Source organism: Pogona vitticeps, chromosome 2, assembly GCF_051106095.1.
Source record: "Pogona vitticeps strain Pit_001003342236 chromosome 2, PviZW2.1, whole genome shotgun sequence".
Taxonomy (NCBI): domain Eukaryota; kingdom Metazoa; phylum Chordata; class Lepidosauria; order Squamata; family Agamidae; genus Pogona; species Pogona vitticeps.
The window spans coordinates 25,897,199-25,916,495 of record NC_135784.1 but is presented as its reverse complement, the minus strand read 5'-3'; the positions used below and the strand labels follow the sequence as shown (position 1 = coordinate 25,916,495).

Below are 19,297 nucleotides of genomic sequence, written 5' to 3'. Positions count from 1 at the left end.
ACCAAGAGGAGGGATAAATGGGGGTCTAAGGATATAGGACAGTGGTTCTTAACCTTGGGTTACTCAGGTGTTTTTGGACTGCAACTCCCAGAAGCCTTCACCACCAGCTGTGCTGGCTGGGGTTTCTGGGAGTTGCAGTTGAAAAACACCTGAGTAACCCAAGGTTAAGAACCACTGATATAGGAGGTGGAAACTTTGGCCTTGTAGTTGGCGTTTTGTTTTTAACCTTGTATGCTGTCTGTCGTTTGTGTGAATTGGGAGTGACATTTCTGGGCTTGGGTGACTGATTATGTATCTATATCGTTCCTTCCAGCCTTTGACTTCAAATAGGGCCACACAACAGAAGTAAAATAGGATTCCAGATTCCAGTCTTATAAGAACAACCATTTTTGAGTATCGCTACTACAGTGGCATTTGTGCTGGTTCTGAACCAATGGTTCTCAACCTTGGGTAACCCAGGTGTTCTTGAACTGCAACTCCCAGAAGCCCCAGGCAGCACAGCTGTTGGTGAAGGGCTTCTGGGAATTGCAGTCCAAGAAGAACTGGGTTAGTCCAGGGTTAGGGAAACACTGTTCTGAGCAACCATGGCAGGATTTGAACCTTGTTGAGCTGGTTAAATGAGGGAGCGCTACGTTGTTCCGTGTGACAACACGACAGTACCTTTGTTTCTTTCCTGTATTGATTATTGGACAATAAAGAAGTTGTATGGGGAAGGTGCATCTCTCTTAATCATGGCTTTGAAGTCGTGCCGGGCAGGCATCAAAAGTCCAAGCTGTGAGAGTTAAGATTTTTCTTTTGGTGTCCATGAGATGAAACAGAGAGGACAGCAGGCATTGATCTGCTGCCGCCTGGTGCAAACTTGCGTGTTGTTTTCATCTGTTGTTTTCACTTGCATTATGGGACACATTATATGGATCAGTTTTTTTAAAAAAATTAGTTTTATTCAATTTGTTAATTTAAATTCAACTGTTTCTTAGAGCTAGAAAAGAAAAGAACATTTAAATGGAGGTTTCACAGAGATGGTATGTTGTTCTGGTTGTTGAAGTGAGTTTATTTGGAACTGTTACTAGCTAAAATCTAATTTTTCAGATCAGTGGTGCTGTGTATATTGATGCTTCTTTAGTTAACTCACTTCAAATTTGTTTGCTTCAAATGTTCTTTGCCCCGGTGGTTTCACGTCTGTTAGCTGGTCTCTCTTCTTCTGCATTTTGTCCTCTCATCTTGGTGCAGAGTAGTTCTAAACCTGCCGCGCTACTCTCACATTTCCCAGCACTGCAGGGCATTACACAGGTTACCCATCAGATCAAGAACATATTGTAAGGTACTTGTTCTGACATTTAAAGCATTACGCTTCTCTTCCCCGAGCTGTTTAGCGGATATTGTGGGGTGGCCTATTCCTCGTAGGAGGACTCGACCTGCGGATTCTGGTCTCTTACTAGTCCCTCAGACCAAGGTGGCTAATTCCAGACTTAGAGCATTTTCTCATCAGGTCCCAAAATTACGGAATTCCCTTCCGCAGTACCTTCGCGTGGAACTAGAGTTGGAGAAATTCAAACGAGACCTAAAAACCTATTGGTTTAACCCAGAACCATAGGAGTTGACCATGGAAATAGGCAATGATTGGGATAGAATTATGTTACTCCGATTATTATGTTGTGATTATAGTTATTTTGATAGTTGTTATCGTCTTATGGAATGATAATTGTTTATTGTATGTTTTTATCACTGTCATTACGTTCTGGTTGTATTTTAACTGTTTTTGACTATTGGAAAGCGCAATATAAATAAGTATTATTATTATTCTGTCTTTTTCTTCTCTCTTAGGACTCCCTGATGCCACTCCACACACCTCTCCTCCGCCCTACAACACCCCTTTGCAGCCACCCCCTCCACCCCCACAGGATGCCCCCATCCCTGGATACAGCGACCTCCCCCCCACAACTGTGCATTCGGGGACCGCCACCTTGCCCCGACTTGGCGGAGCGGCTACCCTTCCTCGCCCTCCGCCTACATCGGCCACCTTGCCCCGGCCGCCCCGCCACCACTCAGCTACCCTTCCCCGACTTCCCCCGGATCCCTACATGCAGGAAACCCAGTTCAATGGGGGGCCCCAGGGCTATGTAGTGCAGACTCATCCGCCGGTCGGGACTCTACCTCTCGGAGGCTATATGCACCCAGGATACCCTGTCCAGTTGCAGCCCTGCACAGCATACGTACCGGTCTACCCCGTTGGGGCGGTGAGTGTTTACAGTGGGAAGGCTTCTTCCAGTGAGCATCCATAATGCCTCCTGTGGGTTTGTGAAGGTTTTCTGAGTGGCATAGCAAGTATACTCAGATTTTAGAGGTAATGAGCAATGATGGCTTCCTGCCATGTGATTCCTCAGCCATTGTAAATCTTGAGCCCTATGGCCACACCCCCTTCCCTGTTTTGTTAGAGGAAAAGATCAGAAGTATTTGGTTCCACTTTAAAAACTAACCAACCAACCACTGGACCTCTGAATTTTGGAAATTCTTGTTTGCTTAAACTACTGTTTGAGAGCAAGTCAGGATCAGAAAACAAAATGTCGTCCTCACCTGTTTTCACTAATCATAGGTTAAAGAAACCGTAGTTCCCAGAGTATGGACATCACACGGAACTATGGTTTGTTTGAAAACAGAACTGGATGCTTCTGATCACTTCTTAGGTTAAAAGAGGAAGGGAGGGGGAGCATGTAAGCTTTCACCTAGTGGGAAACTATGGTTAGCCATGGTTGGTTGCTACATGTGAACTAGGCTTATGTGTCCTTAGTGATGTAGACAGATTCCTTTCTCTTTGCAGGCAATTCTTTGGACTTCTGTTTCTGTATAGGGCATTCACTACCCTGTGACAGTGCGGATTTTTTTCCTGACAGTATCAATAATGGCACACAAGTTTCCCTTTAAAATATCTTGTTCTCCATTGCAGTCCTTCCAGGCAAGGAATCCCATTGTCAGAAAGGTGGTGAGGAAATCGTGGGGGGTTTGGCAGGCACTTCTGAATAGTCAGAATATAAATGCAGGTAGCCTAGTTGCATTTCATGCTAATTGACATTTCACTGGTGATAAAATAAAATTTATGTTATTTTATTTCGAAATAAGCTGATCACTTAACTCTAGTGCCATTTGTTCATCAACCTGAGCACCAGAGGCCTATTTTCTATTCTTAGTGACAGCAATCCACATTTTTTACTTGCTGTTCTTACTACCATTTGACATGGCAAGTAGGAAACAATTTCTTTTTCTTTTAGCTCAGAAAAGTTACCTTTTTTGAACTACAGATCCCAGAATCCATTAGTCAGCTTGTGCTTCATGGCACAGACTTTGAAAGGCCCAGTTCACCTCCATACCACAATGTGACATTAGAGTAAGACTTTGTGGTGAAGTAGTTTTAAAAATACAGCAAGAGATTGAGCAATTAAAAAAATTCTCTCCTTCCTTGGCACTGAAAAATCTCCTCCCAGCTACCTCACTCAGTCCAGTGATATTCTGGCCCTGGAGCAGCTATGGAAAGCTGAAGTTAGTGGATGGCAAGTGGATTCTGGAAGTTATCATTAAAAAAGTAACTTTTCCTTGCACTTATTTTTACCTTTTTCACTCACGGTCAATTATGTTATGCTTCCTTGTTAATTTGGTACTTGTATATCACATCTTTATTCCATCAGGAATCTCAAGACAGCACACCCCAAGCAGTCTCCCATCCAAGTACAGATGGATCCAGACCTGTTAGCTTCGACAAGGTGGCTGCCCTTGTGCATTTTCAGGCCACATATAGCAAACAGTGGACCAAATCCTCTTACATACTTATACCAGCGTAGCACAAATAGTGTAACTTTTGAAGGCAAATAAGTGAAGAAATCAGCATGGGGATTATCAGTTTTACTCTGAGTTGTATCACTTAGTGCATGTTGGATAAGTCTATGGAGATTTCTTAACTTGGAGCTGTTTGCATATAAAAGTTACGTCCTTTCTGTAGCTACGCAAGAGGATTTTGGCCTATAGCAAACTGCAGGGAAGATCGTATCGGAACCTTCTCCTCCTGGTGTGCTAGCTGGTAGCACAGCAAGATGGTTTTTACTGAGATAGAAAGTTACTTTGTCTAGCCCTGAACTGTCTGTGCCTTTCTGGCAGTTGCTTCCAGGGGTTTCTGATAAGCTTTCCCAGTCCTTCCTGGTTCCCTGGAGATGCCCGGAAAGGACGTTGTGACCTTTTGGATGCAAAACATTGACTCTGCTCCTGAGCTGTGACACTCCCCTTGATTTTGAGCAGGGGTGGAAAATCCTTGATGGATCCAGGGACCAAATGTCTGCCTTTGGGGTACTCCAGTGGCCAGATGGACTGCCAAAACATTTATTCCATGAAGGATGCCCACTTCCAATTTTGAAAAATAGTTATCTGTGCATTGATATTAGATGGTGCACAGGCATTTAAAACACTACGGTTTGCCTTCTAGAAAGAGAATCATGTCCCCTGGAGCCTTCCAAGCATGGCAACACTCCAATTATTGTTGTTGTTGTTGTTGTTGTTGTGCTAAGGAATTGGGAAGGGGCCTGGAGCTGCAAAAAACAGCCTTGAAGGGCTGGCTGCATTTCTTTCCCATCCTCTAGTTTGAGGAAGCAGTCAAGATGAGATCCCTCACTTGAAGCCCAAAGGGAGGCGGCATGTCTTGTACCATCTTCTGCTGAATGTTTCGAACACTTAGCTTGTCTTTGGAATGTCTAGAGCAGTGGTACCCAGATGTTCTTGCACTAAGATTCCCAGAAGCCTTCATCACTGGCTGGGGTAGCCAAGATTTCTGGGAGTTGTAGTCCAAGAACATTTGAGGACCCACGGTTGAGAACCACTGGTCTAGAGGGATAGAAAACAGAGGTGTTTTCTCTCTTCTAACTCACGTGTTTTTGTGGACTTGTGTTACCAGCCATACCCTCCGGGCAACCCTCCACCACCACCAGCGATGTCCTCGACACAGATGACCCCAGGCATTGCTATCCTGGAGCCACGGCGCCCGCCACATGACTACCTTCCCATTGCGGTCCTCACCACCATCTGCTGCTTCTGGCCCACAGGCATCATTGCGATAATAAAGGCTGTGCAGGTGAGCAGGAGGGGAAGAGTGGAAGGGTGTCCATGGGTGGATCTTCATCCGAGGAGCGTTGCCCTTGTGTGTTATCCCAGATTGGGTAGGATATAATACGCATGCCTGGATGCAGCTGTGCCTAGTGATTCCACACTATCCTCTCCGGGGCAAAAGGAATAGAAATGCTAGAAGTACAAACGATGGTCAGTATCTTAACAGAGGCCATTAATAAACAGTAACTGGGTATCAACACAGACGTTCTTCCACCAGCGAACTGATAAACGTGGTATGATAAACAGCCTTTGTTCAAGTCACAGGAGACAAAAGGGAATCTCCTGCTTGGTTCTTGTTTTGCTGTTTGTTTTTTAACTAGAATCTGTCTTTGCCATTATTTTGTTTGATTTTATTTACTTACTTACTTACTTACTTACTTACTTACTTACTTACTTACTTACTTACTTACTTACTTACTTACTTACTTACTTACTTATTTATTTATATTTATACCCCGCCCATCTAGACCAAAGGTCTACTCTGATAACAGAGTGCCCTGGAGGATTGACATATTGGGACAACATTCATGGAAGTTGCACTGGGTAGCTGCCTCAGTTTCTTTTTGGGGTTGCCTTGTCAGAGGCTTTTGAAGGTACAAATATTCAGAAGTGGTTTATCGCTTCTTCCTTCTGTGCAGTACTAATCAGTGTCAGCGTCACTGCTGCTGTCTGTGGAAGATCTACTATTGCTGTGGCCCAGTCCTTGCCATGAGGAGTTTGTCCGCTCCTCCATCTCCATTGGAACTATGAATTATCCTCTTGATATGATTCCTGAAGAGGGTCGATGCATCCTACTCTAAGATCTCAGCTTTGACTATTCTGCTGTCGAGACCTTTAACCTTAGAAACATAACCTTGGAGGTATAGGAAAGGCTGGAGGTATAGGAAACCCTGTCCAAAAGTAAGCCTGTAAGTATGGAATCCAAAGTGATAACTTACAGGCTGTTTTTTTTTCTCCAAATATAAACATCAATTAAAAAAAAGTATAAAGATATGGTGCTTTCCAGCAAGCATAATAGCTCAAGATGTGACTTAGAATTATACATTTCATAGCCATTGGGCTTTGAAAACGGATGTCCTTTGTCTTTTCTGTTTCCAGGACCCGGAATGCTATTGGTCCAGAACAGAAAGTTACTTGAAAGTGCTAATTACTCTATTTGCTTACAGGAGAGAGAATAAAGAGACTATGATTATGATTATAGTGAAAAGAAAACAAAACAAAACAAAACAAAACAAGACAAAATGTGGTACCTTAAAATCTGATTTTTAAATCTTTTTAATGTGAGCTTTTGTGGACAAGCCCACTTCATCAGCAAAAGTTGATACATGGCATCAAAGTATAGATATCAAAACGAATACTTTGATACTTTGATGCACTGTATTTGCCATGTTATATCTCCTTCTCTTAGGTCTGATGAAGTGGACTTGTCTACGAAAGCTTGCATTAAAAATATAAAAGTTTGTCTTTTATATTTTGTTTTTCTCTCTCCCCCCCCCCCGAACCTTTAATGGTTGCACAGACTAACACAGGATCCCTTCTACAACTACAACTGATTAGGATGACACATCTTGCTTTTTCATGACTGGGCTTGCAGGTTTTCAGTAAAACATTGGCTATATATTAATACAGGATCAATATTCATTGGTTTAATACTGAGCATGCTAATGAGATTAAATGAGGAGGGATGACTCTCTGCCTTCAGTAATATTTATTTATTTATTTATTTATTTATTTATTTATTTATTTATTTATTTATTTATTTATTTATACACCACCCATTTAGATCACGTCTACTCTGGGCGGCTTACAATAAAAGAGCATAAAAGCAATTAAAAGCAGCAATTTAAGCAACAATAATGATATCGTTCAAGATGGAAAGGTAGCAATCGAAATAGAAAAATAAAAACGGAAAAATAAAAATGGAAAAGCAAAGATCAAGTAGTGACAGGAGGGAAGGCCTGCCTAAAGAGCCAGGTCCTAAGTTGGCTCTTCAAAATACCCAGCGAGGGAGCCAGACAAATCTCTGACGCGAGACTGTTCCAGAGTCGAGGGACTACTGCCGAGAAGGGCCGGTTTGATCATGCGACCTCCTGATAGCATTGGTCTTGGTCTTCCCTGACACACTAAAAACCCCTCGCTATATTAAGATGCACATCTAGGAAGGAATGGCAATTCCACTTGAGCTTAAAATATGGTGTTGGAGGAAAGCTTTACAGATGTCATGGAGGGCCAGAAAGATAAATACAGTGGGGTCTTGACTTGAGAACTTAATTCGTATTGGAAGGCGGTTCTCAAGTCAAAAAGTTCTCAGGTCAAATCTGCATTTCCCATAGGAATGCATTGAAAACCATTTGATCCGTATCTGCTCTTTTCCGTCCATAGAAACTAATGGGAAGCTGCTATTCCGCCTTCGACCACTAGAGGGGGATATTTCGGGTCTTTTTTTCTTAGGTCAAGAAAGGTTCAGGGAAGGCAGGGAAAATACAGGCCAGGCAGTACAGTACCAGGCAGTCCGAAGACTGTCTCCCAATCCACTCTCTAACGCTGGGAGGAGTGAGGAAGCAGACAGGCACCCTTTTCACTGGCTAACAGTTAACTGAAAGTTCAACTTTTGCACTTTCCCTGCCTCCCACGTGGTTTTTTTTCAGTTCTTAACTCAAATCTAAGTATGTAAGTCAATTCAATATTTTCCTATGAGAGTGGTTCTTAAGTCAAAATGTTCTTAACTCAAGCCGTTCTTAAGTCAAGACCCCACTGTAAGGAAGTGTTGTGTCGAATTAAGCCAGAACTCTTATCTAGAAGCAAAAATGGCCAGACTGAGAGGGTGACTAAACAGGCGTTTAGCCTGCTGTTTGGACTGCTGAAGGGATGGGTTGGTTCCCTCCTAAAAATGGTGATCAGACGACCACTTGGCTGGAATGAACCAGCCCACCCTCGGGATGCTCCTACCCGTATCTTTCTGGCTTCTGTCAGGGGCTTCTACTTTATTGATGCAAGTAAGATCTCTCTGCTTTGATTCATTTCCAGCTCATGCAGCGGCTGGAAACAGACCAAAAGTGAGCCTTCCCCTATCAGCTTGCCAATATTGTGAAGTGGCATAAGAAAGCCACCTTGGACATTAGCAAATTAAATACTGTACTTCCTCAGCTCTGTGGAGGAGGCTCAGGAAGTGAATTTTTAAAAAATGCATTAGAACAGTGCAGATGTGTGGCGTCGCTTTAGAAAAAATAAAAGACAAATGGAAAGTTTCCTCTGGAAGCGAGAGGAGGCAACAAGGGTTTTTTTTTGTTTGCTTTTCTCTTAAAGGCCCGGTTGAGAACCTACCAACCAGACCTTTAAGAGAAAAACAAAAATCCGCTTTGCTGCCCCCTTCTGTTTCCTCCAACTTCCAAGGAGTTTTTAATTCACTTTTTAAAAAAGCCTATGTGCTGCCCTAATTTGCTAATATCCTGAAGTGGCTCTCTCTTGAAGCCACTGCACAATACAGTACTGGCAAATTGACAGTGGGCTGGTGGGAACCAAAAAGGGTTGCTTGAGGTCTGTATGCCATTTGAGTGAGAGGACCACCCTAAAATGAAATACTGGACTTCCTAGTGACCCCATCAAGCCCATGGCAGCCTCCTCTAGCCAATTTGTGTAGCCAAGTCCTCAAGCTGTCATACTTTGAGCACATGACTCACTACAGAAGACAATAATGCTTGGAAAAGTGGAAAGCAGTAGGAAAAGAGAAAACCTGGCTTTTAGATGGACTGATTCTATATAAAAAAAGGAAGTCACAACCTTGAGTTGGCAAATCTGAACAGGTCTGTTCATGATAGGACCTTTTGGAGGTCCCTAATTTATAGGACCACCATACGTTGAAAGTAACTTGATGGCACTAACAACAGCTGTATCAGAGAATGGGGTTGATATTGTGTCTCGGGGACATGCTGTGAGATCTTTCACCAGCTTTCAAGAAAAGCCTGTTTGAGGACTACACTGCCCCAAGCACCCTTTCATAATATGGATGCCCAGTAATTTCTATAGACACGGCCACGATCCCTTCCCACATACAGTACCCCTCACCTCCCAATTGAGCAGTTGGAGATTTGGCCCAGGGCAGGCCTAACTCTAGTGGCATCTGGCAACTTTTTTGCTCACATGGCAGGTTGTCAATCTTTTTGCTTCATTCTGTGTCCCTCCCACCCCCTTTGCTTTAAAAAAACAACAAATGCACCGTTACAAGATGCAGGATACTTGGCTCAGTAATAATACAAGTGAGAAGGATCTTGAAATTCTTGTAGATCAAAAGCTGACTATGAGTCAAGAGTGTGATGTGGCTGCAAAAAAAAGATAAATGCGATTTTAGGATGCCTTAACAGAAGGATAGTCTCCAAATTGTGTGAGGTACTACTGTAGTTCTGCTGTGTCCAGCACTCGTTTGACCTCGTCTAGAGTATTGTGTCCAGTTCTGGACATTGCACTTTAAGAACGATTGCAACAAACTGGAGCAGGTTCAGAGGAGGGCAACAAGGATGATCAGGGAGCTGGAAACCAAGCCCTATGAGGAAAGATGTTTAGCCGTGACAAAAGAAGACTATGGGGATATATGATAGCACTTTTTAAATACAGTGGTGCCCCGCATAGTGACAATAATCCGTGCAGCAAAAATCGTCACTATACGGATTCGTCGCTATGCGAAATTAAAAAGCCCATAGGAATGCATTGCAACCCCTTCAATGCGTTCCTGTGGGCTTAAAACTTACCTTTTAAGCGAAAATCCTCCATACGGTGGCCATTTTAGCTGCCCGGTAAGCGAGGAATCCGTCCCTGTTTTACCCAGCGGCCATTTTGGAACTGCCGATCAGCTGGGGAAAACATCGTTATGCAAAAATCGGTAAGCAAAACAGCTTACCGATCGTCGCGAAGCAATTTTCCCCCATAGGAAACATAGTTATGCAATCGCAAAAGGGAACACAAAAACATTGTCACTATGCGGATTCGTCGTTAAATGGGGTGCCCATTATGCGAGGCACCACTGTACTTGAAAGGTAGCCATAGAGAGGAGAGGTGGGATCTGTTCTCTGTCATCCCAAACTGCAGAACATGTAACGATGGGCTCAAACTACAGGAAACCAGATTTCAGTTGCATATCAAGAAAAAAAATGCCTAACTGTTAGAGCAGCGTACCAATGGATCCAGTTAACTCGAAAGGTGGTGAGTGCTCCAACTCTGGAGGCATTCAAGGGGAAATTGAACACCCATCTGTCAGATCAGCTTCGATTTGGATTCCTTCCTTGAGCAGGGGGATTGGATTTTATGGCTTCCTAGGCCCCTTCTCAATTATTCTAGGATTCTCTTCCAGACATAGACACGTTGCAGATTTAAAGAATAAGTGGGATGAGGGAAGGAACAACTTGAATGCTTCAGAAACATATGCTGAATACATTCCCTGTTCATGTCTGGCTGTCGCCCGTGCCTCCCACACATGCACATATTTTGTACTCCGGAGTCAATTGCTTCATTTGTTCTGAAAATAATCCAGTGCTTTGAGGTGGCTGGCAGCCATTTTGTCAAACTAGGAGAACATGAGGCCTCTGGGCCTCTCCCTGAGTCCCTTTCTGGCCTATTTGGCCAAATGAGAAAATGGGCATAGAAATAGTATTTGGCAGCTATTAAGAAAAATGCCTACACAGAGCCAGGGAGGATTCAAACGACTTGGCATGAGGATGGGTTATTAAGGAGATGTGCTCAGATAATCTTATGGTGGCGAAAGCTACCTCAGAGAACAGTTCTGCACTAAAAAGTCGCTCAAGTACCAACCATAAACAGACATACTCGGAAGTAAAGCACTGATCACAATGGGACCTATTTCTAGATCTAAATGCGTAGGATAGTGCTGTTTATAATCAATCTCTTTTACCGAAAATGTTGGAATCTGTACTTTTGCGCTTTTATTCCTTCAGGTCCTCTCTTCGGCAGATATCCTTTCATCCCTTTCTTGTTTTGTTTCTTTTCAATATTAGAGACACGTTGCTTATTAAATACCTTGTTTCCCTGAAAATAAGACCTAGCCTGAAAATAAGCCCTAGTATGATTTTTTTCAGGATGCTCGTAACATAAGCCCTACCCCCAAAATAAGCCCTAGTTAAGTGAAACCCTGCCCTCCACCATTGTGCAGCAACCAGAAGAAGATGACATGACTGCATTTGAATAAATGTAGATTGTTTTACATGAAAAAAAGTAAAATATCCCCTGAAAATAAACCCTAATGCATTTTTTTAGAGCAAAAATTAATATAAGACCCTATCTTATTTTCGGGAAAACATGGAATTCTACATTGGGTAACTCAGCTCTGAGACATGGAGGCAGCAGAATCATGGATAGTTCCACTGGTCCTCTCATCAATTTTTCTTTTCCCAAGATTTTTCCATGGGCTGCACTCTGAAATTAATTATAGGTAAAGGTAAAGGCTCCCCTTCACATTTAGTCCAGTCGTGTCCGACTCTAGGGCGCGGTGCTCATCCCCATCTCCAAGCCATAGAGCTAGTGTTTTCCTGTAGACAGTTTCTGTGGTCATGTGGCCAGTGCAACTAGACACAGAACGGCGTTACCTTCCCACCGTGGTGGTCCCTGTTTATCTACTCGCATTTTTACATGCCTTCGAACTGCTAGGTTGGCAGGAGCTGGGACAAGCGACGGGAGGTCACTCCGTCGCATGGATTCGATCTTAGGATGGCCAGTCTTCTGACCTTGCAGCACAGAGGCTTCTGCACTTTAATCCTCAACGCCACCACGTCCCCCTGAGATTAATTATGCTGTCCCTTTTATTAATTATACAGCAATTAATTATATGGCGATTATTATACTGCTACTTTAGTGCTGGGCACTATTCTGGGCAGGTAACAAATAATGCCATGAAAGAAACAACTGAGGCACAGAAGACAAGAATACAATTATAAAATAATATTTTTTTGGGGGGGGGGGAATCAGAACAAACTATCATAAATCTCCAGCAGCATTTGTATTTGCATAATGATTATAGGACAACGAGCATGCAGCAAGAAAGAAATCCTCAGAAGCTGCTACCAAAGGCATCAGTGAAGAAACGGGTCTTCAAGAGCTTCTTAAAAGTGGGCAGGGAGGGGGGCCACCAGGAGGAGCAGTGCTTGGAAGGATCAGGTAGTGCAGGTAGATGATCTAGAAAAAAGATGCTGTGACAGCTAATGGGGTCCCAGACCATGGATGGTTTTATAGGTAAGCGCCAAATGTTTGAACTTGACCTGGGACGTCACTAGTATTCCAGCCAAGACTTGAAAGATATGATCAAATTTGCTCACACCTGCCACCAGTTTGGTGGCCGCATTCTTGACCTGCTGCAGTCAACTTCAAGGGAAGCCCCACGTAAAGAGTATTACAGTAGTCAATTCTGGAGAACAACAGCGCATGCACCAATGTCCTGAGGGATCTTTCATCTAGATAGGGTAAAGTTGGGCAATTAGACTAAGCTGATTAAAGGCTGACCTGCATATGGGTGCAATCTGCGAATCCCAAGAGAGAGAGAGAGAGCCAGATCCAGGATCACGCCCAGTGGGACACAGCTGGAAGTCCATTTCTTGTTTTGGAGGATTTTGTGTTAGAGAGGAACTGCTGCTCCTGAAGGGTTTGGAAGGGTTAGGGGCCCCGTACCCATATACGTCCCACTATGCGGTTAAAGGTGACCGCTCCTTCTTTCTCCTCCTCAGGTGCGGACTGCGATCGCTCGCGGCGACATCGTCTCGGCAGAAATCGCTTCCCGGGAGGCCCGCAACTTCTCCTTCATCAGCTTGGCCGTGGGCATCGCCGCCATGGTTCTGTGCACTATCCTCACCGTGGTGATCATCATCGCTGCCCAGCATCACGACAACGACTGGGACCCCTAGCGACCAACCCCAGCCTTCTGCCTACTCCTGTCCCCGGACAACTGGAGGCAGCCACCCTCAAAACCCCTGGCAACCATCACTCCCAAAGATGGGTCCCTGGGAACTGTACTCCCCTGCGGGCGTTCCCCGCCGTCTTCTCCCCTGCCAGCAACACGTGAAATGCTTGGCAACAGCGTTCCCTCCCACAGTCCCAGGCTCTTGTTGGCCTTGTTCTTGGCACCTACTCAGCAGATGACTTCCAGAGGATGATAACTCAAGACAGAATGCTGATAAACCCTGGGCTCCTTGAAACATCTTTTCTCTCCTGCCAGTTTTCCCAGAAACCCTTCGTTGTCGGTCCTTCCTTTCCAAGGAGTAGGCTCCACATTCTGCGTCCATGGCAACAACCATCTTCTTCCTGCTGCCTTTGCATGCATGATGCTGCCTGCGACACACCTCCAGTGTCTTGGTTAAAACGTCCTACCCCCTTTCCTTCAGTAGCCTCTAAGATACCTCCCCCTAGCACTTTACAAATGCTATGGTTCCTCTTCAACTTTTTCTCTCCTCCTGAGTTAGAAACCACCACCACCCTTCAGTGTGGGTGGAGCTACTCAGTATTTAAGGGGAAGAGATGACAGAAGTCTCTCTTCCTCCCCTTATTTTATTTTTCACACCCAAATCCCCACTCCTTTGGCACTATATATTATTGCCTTGCTCTCTTTTCGTTTTCTTCCATTTGAGGTGTGGAAAAGGCACAATTGCTTATCAAACCTGTTGATTCCTAACCCTTCCTTGAATATTTGAGCACCGTTGAAATAACTATGTGAAAGAAGGCCTATACTTCCCCTTACCTGTTCTGAGATGCTCCGTTTTCTATTAACTTTTACCAGGTTTCATTAGGATCTCTTTGAGAAAGAGCACTCTATTCTCTTATTGTTTATGGCACTTCCCTCTCCGTACCCTTCATACCATTTCACACTGTTCTTCCTTTATAAACATTTTCCCCTCGTCTTCCTGCAGTGGGGGAAGGCGAAACTTTATTCAAAGCCTTGTCTTTATTGTAATTCCTTCCTACAATCTTCAAAATGCTTGAAGTAGTTGCCAATATACCTGTATCGCATCTCAGTTGCAAAGTAGAAGGGTGGGTTTGGGCAGCCAAGCGCCTTCGTCTCTCCCGACGCTTGGATTGCTTCACACAGAACTACAAGTACACTCCAGATATATCACTTGAAGGAAAATTGATTGGGGGGGGGAGAAAAGAAATATGTATTAAGAGGACTCAATCGTTGACTCTCTTAAAGCAGGAAGACAACTAAAAAAAGTGGTATTTCCAGTCAATGTGTTGTACTGGATCAAAGGTAGAATCTGGGGCAAGGTTACAAGGAAGAAACGCGCAGCCAGTCTGATCTAGACATGATGTGGACAGGACAGACTGCACCAGAACAGACTTAAAGTGGGGCAATCATTACTTTCTTTTAGTGCTTTCCTTAAATACACTCCATAAACAGAGCGAGGGAGATGCAGGGGTTAGAGGACATGGCCCAGGATTTTTCATTCCACTGTGGCCATGACCTTTCATTTTTGATCATCTTTCAGGCTAATGTACATTAAATTGGGAGGATTAAATGGAAGGGCTCTTTGAAGAAAGAAGTGGGCTAGACATGTCATAAAGAGAAAGCCAGTACAGTGCGCCAGGAGAATGAAGGGGAATTTTCTTTCCTGAAGTAATAGTTGTTTGTTTACAGGGAGGTTTTTCTAAGTGTCGCTCATTCAAAAGGGGCAATTCGTTACCTGCGGGGTCTTAAATGGTACAGTACATTTCACTGCCTCTTTCAGTTAATTGCACACATGAAGAGACATTGCACATATATTAATGTGGTAGAACCATGGATTGTATCATTTTAGACAGCAGGAGCCGGGTATTTTTGAATATTTTCTTGAGATACAGAGTTCCCTGCATGCAGTGAACTAGCACAGCAGGAAGAGGTCTACCTAAACCCAACCTGTTTTCTTCCTGTGGTAGTTTGTGGAAGTGCAGGGAATGCATTTGGTGTGTTTTTATACGTTGTGTGTGTGTGTGTGTAGGGGGAGACATTCAAAAACATGACTTCCTCTCATCTGTTACCTGAAATGACATATACCACCTCATTCAGTACTGCTTGTAGATTGGCTCCAGTTAGCACCAACCAGAATGCCAGAGGCCAGACATATGCACACTATATATATATATATAGTGTGCATATATATATGAATGAGTCTGGTTGGGTATACAGTGGCGCCTCACTAGACGATGATAATCCGTTCCACTGAAATCGCTGTTTAGCGAAATCATCGTCTAGTGAAAAGCATTTCCCTATTGGAATGCATTGAAACCTGTTTAATGCATTCCAATGGGGAAGAATCATCGTTGTCTAGCGAAAATCGGCCATAGGAAAGCCGCTTTGCGAACCGCCAATCAGCTGTTCAAATAGCTGTCTTGCGAAGCTTAGGTCCCGAAAACACCTGTTTTGCAAGCGCGGAGGGAGCTGTCAAAATCGTTGTCTATCGAAAATCGGTTTGCGAAGCAGGGACCAAACATTGTCCAGCGAAATTCCCCCATAGGAATCACTGTTTTGCGAATCAGTATAGCAATCACAAAAAGTCAATGTCTAGCGGGGTAACTAACTAGGCACCACTGTACTAGGGTAGGCACTCAGAGGTGTTAGGGCAGAACTATTTCTGGTTGTTCTCCTTATTTCCAGTGTCTCCCCCCCAATTCTCAACTTGTATCCAGCCTCATGATTCTGCCGCGTGAAGTCTCCATTCATTTCCCCTTTTTACTTTATTGGACGTTGGACTCGGGTGATTATATTATAATATTGCTGTTTGAAGTGACATGGTTCCGGAATCTCTATGACTTAATAAAGACACTCCGTTGATTATCAAGACCCCTACATGACTGCACTGCTAACTCCATTTCCTCCGCAGCACAGCATCAGCGTGTGGGATTCCTTGTACCAGAATTTCTTCCCCTCACTTGGGGACATAACCTGCTCCACTCTTTTGACCACAGCCTGTCTCTTACTTTATCTATTCTTTTGGCCTGATTCCCCTCTCCTTCCTGCGCAGGATCCAGATGGCACAGGAACGATGGTAGAAGCTTCAGCGTTCTGTCTCTTCTGCCCACCTCAAACCTCCTGTTTTCCCAAACAGCGTTTCCTCACCTCCCTTCCCCCCCCCCACAAAAAATCTCTTTTTCTTTCCCCTTGGTTTACCACCCCCAATCTGATTTTTCTCGCTCTGCAGTCTCTCGGGAGACGGTTGCTTAGAAACAGAAAGAGGGGTATGTATGGATTCCAAGTGACAGCTGGGCATGTGACAGCCCTGGGTAAAGGAGGGGGGGCGGTAGGCAGTCAGGAAAAAAAAAAAAAAGGAAAAACCCACAATAATAACAGCAAGGGAGAACTGCAGGTTTCGGTTGAACCTCCCACTGAATGCCTCTCCCCTACCAGCAATGCGCCAGTTCTCTTCCGCTCCAAGATTTGGTGTCCTCATTGTTTTCGCTTTTAAAGAAGGTTCTGCACATTCAGATGCCACTTCATAGTTATTTATTAAGTAAACGATTTACCGGTATATCCCACCCAATATCTAGAAGTCTAGATATCTATCTCTAGACTAATCAGGGTATATGTAACAACAACAAGCTATTATAAATCATTGAAAACAGTTCTCCTTCCTCATCCTATACAGGCTGAAGAACCAACAGCCTGATCTCCCGCTGGAATGCATGACAACTTCATATTTGTTATTTTTGCATGATTTATTTCCAAAATGCTGGTTTCCAAAAGAACGACACCAGAATTAGAGAAAAGAAGGCCATGTGCTCCTTTAGGGCCGAGCAACAGTAGCATTAAGCAGACGAGTGAAAATATGCACAAAAGTGTGGGGGGGAATTAATTCCACCTTTAACCACAGAATAACTTCAAAAAGCTACACCATCCATTAAAGCGGTTTCCATATGGAAGCCCTGTAACCGTCCTCCATCCAGGTTTAGAGATTTCACCGTGACCTCAGGGATCCTGACCAAGATTTTTGACCATAAGGGCTAGGGACATGCCTTTGAAAACACCTACATACAGTACTTGGGTACAAACTCCATATTAAAGCAAGAAGAAGGGTGATATTTTAAGGATGTTGACTTCCACGCATCCTTTCAAAGGAAATTACTCACTTCCATGGTCTAATTCAGGAAGCAACACATGAGTCTTGTGTACATGCCATGGAGACAGAATGGTGCAGAGTGCGCTTAGCACTCCTTTCCCACTGTATATCCTATACAGGTTTCCTCTAACTGCTGAGATTCCACCAAGCACAGTCCATACCTTTGTGAAGGCTTTTATCCAGAATAAAAGTTAGAAACATGCTTATTTTTAAAGACTGGTAAGAAAGTAGAGTCCCTGGGGATGCCAGATTCCATGCTAATACAGTACTGATTTCTGCATTTGTGAAGAAAACCTTACGGCTACAATGAATATATACAGTCATCAGGTTAAATCCAGTGGTTAGTCCATAATGAAGACGGATTAATAAATATTGACAAATTCCATTAAGGGCGAGTACTAGCTGGTACTAAAGACTGGACCTTATCATTGATTTTATCTTTCCACAATATGAAAGCCAGTGTTGTGTAGTGAATGGTGCTTGATTTTGAGCAAGGAAGCCTGAGTTCAAATCCCCGTTTAGCCAGGAATTCATCAGATGCCCTTTCACCATTTTCTTTCCAGACCTCTTATTTTACAGACAACCAAACTGATTCGAAAACTATGTATTTCCTCCCTCTTGCTCCTTGGGCAAAAAGAGCAAAAGGCCAAATCTAACCTACAAACGACAACACGGCTTCGTGGTTCGTTCAAGCGAACATCTTTTGCATGGCTTGGGCCAGTTTGGCGTCCCGAGCCTTGATCCTCTCCATCACCCTGTCCAGCTCTCGGCGGGCAGCTCGGTTCCCTGGCTCCACCTGTAAAACGCCTTTCAGATCTTGAGCTGCCCCTTCCAGGTCATTCATGGCGTCAAAAGCCAAGCCCCGTCGAAACAGCGCCTTGGTGTTGGCCGGCTGAAGCGCCAGCGTCTTGGTACAGTTGGAGGCGGCATTGGCCGGCTGGTGCAACCTCAGCTGGCAAGCGGCGAGATTGGCATGCAGCTCCGCTTTGATTTGGTCGTAGTCTGGAGGAGGAGCAGCCACCACAAGCAGACGCAAAGCCCGGGCGTAGCGCCGGGCGGCGGCACCAACGTCTCCCGCTCGGTACAGCTCACTGCCGCGCTCTTTGTGGCTGATCACCAAAGCCCATTTCTCGCTGGCACTCATCTCCCAGGAGTCCTTGGCCGCCGTGAAGCTCGCCAGCTGGATGGTGATCGTGCCTCCTCCTGTCAATCTTACTTCGGCCCGCTCGCCGGCCAGCATGGTCTCCAAGCAACGGTCCACGACCCCATCCCATTCGGCGTCACCCCCGCCCAGTTCCACCTCGGCCCATTTGTGGGAAGGGTAACTCAAGGGTCCTCCTGGCTCAGCCTCAATGAAGACCTGGCAGAGGGAGCCTTCCTTGGGTTTATCTAAACCCGTGCCAGTCTCCAGAACCAATTTGATGAATGTGCCATCTGGACAGACCCACGGGATGTTCCCATGGGCTGATCTTGCTTGGTTGGGTGAAGGCAGGTTCTCTTTGAGGTCCTCACTCTCTGCCTTTTTCTCACTTGCAGCCAATGGATCTCGGACATTTCCTTTCCCCCCAGCTGATTTCTGGTTTGCCATCTTGCTTTCCTCCCCTTTCCCTGCAGCTGGTGTCTTTTTTATGGCAGGCTCCGTACTTGCCATTCCTTTTCCAGTTCAGACAAGCTTTCCACACCAGTTGATGGGTTTATGCCTGTATACCAGCAGGAGTGTTCGTGATGAGGAAATGCAACCACGGAAATTGCTAGGAAAAAAATATACATAATGTTGTTGGAAGAATAAGTGACTGCACTCAATTTCCTCTGATGTCCAGCACCCATCCCAGACCCCTCCAAGACCCAAGTTAATTTAATAGTACAGTAACAGATGCCAACCCTCAAAAAATATTTTGAAATGGTTCACTATTGGTTTGCATGAGACTAAACTGTCCCCCAGTTTCAATTCCCCATCTGTAAAATAGAAACAACAGCAGTTTACATCCCACAACAATAGCGAACAACTCTTGTAAGTTATGAGGCCAATTTTGCCTCTACCATTTTGCCAAAATTCAGGGATAACCAGAAAA

The 19,297-nt window shown here is 44.4% G+C and overlaps 2 protein-coding genes across 4 annotated transcripts in view; one reads left to right on the top strand and one right to left on the bottom strand.

Moving 5' to 3' along the window:
* Positions 1 to 15,950, top strand: part of PRRT1 (proline rich transmembrane protein 1) — a 31,540-nt gene extending 15,590 nt beyond the window's left edge. The window contains exons 2-5 of one of the 2 annotated variants that reach the window (XM_020777692.3): positions 1,825 to 2,237; positions 3,681 to 3,755; positions 4,934 to 5,110; positions 12,870 to 15,950. In XM_020777692.3, coding sequence (XP_020633351.3) covers positions 1,825 to 2,237; positions 3,681 to 3,755; positions 4,934 to 5,110; positions 12,870 to 13,046 — 842 coding nt within the window. In that variant the 3' untranslated portion in view covers positions 13,047 to 15,950. The remainder of the gene's footprint in view (positions 1 to 1,824; positions 2,238 to 3,680; positions 3,756 to 4,933; positions 5,111 to 12,869) is intronic. The other variant, XM_020777693.3, reaches the window with a different exon arrangement.
* The window catches only part of FKBPL (FKBP prolyl isomerase like), a 28,542-nt gene continuing 14,725 nt past the window's right edge, over positions 5,481 to 19,297 (bottom strand). For both annotated transcript variants that reach the window (XM_020777687.3, XM_020777688.3), the window contains exon 2: positions 5,481 to 18,976. In XM_020777687.3, coding sequence (XP_020633346.3) covers positions 17,914 to 18,876 — 963 coding nt within the window. In that variant the 5' untranslated portion in view covers positions 18,877 to 18,976 and the 3' untranslated portion in view covers positions 5,481 to 17,913. The remainder of the gene's footprint in view (positions 18,977 to 19,297) is intronic.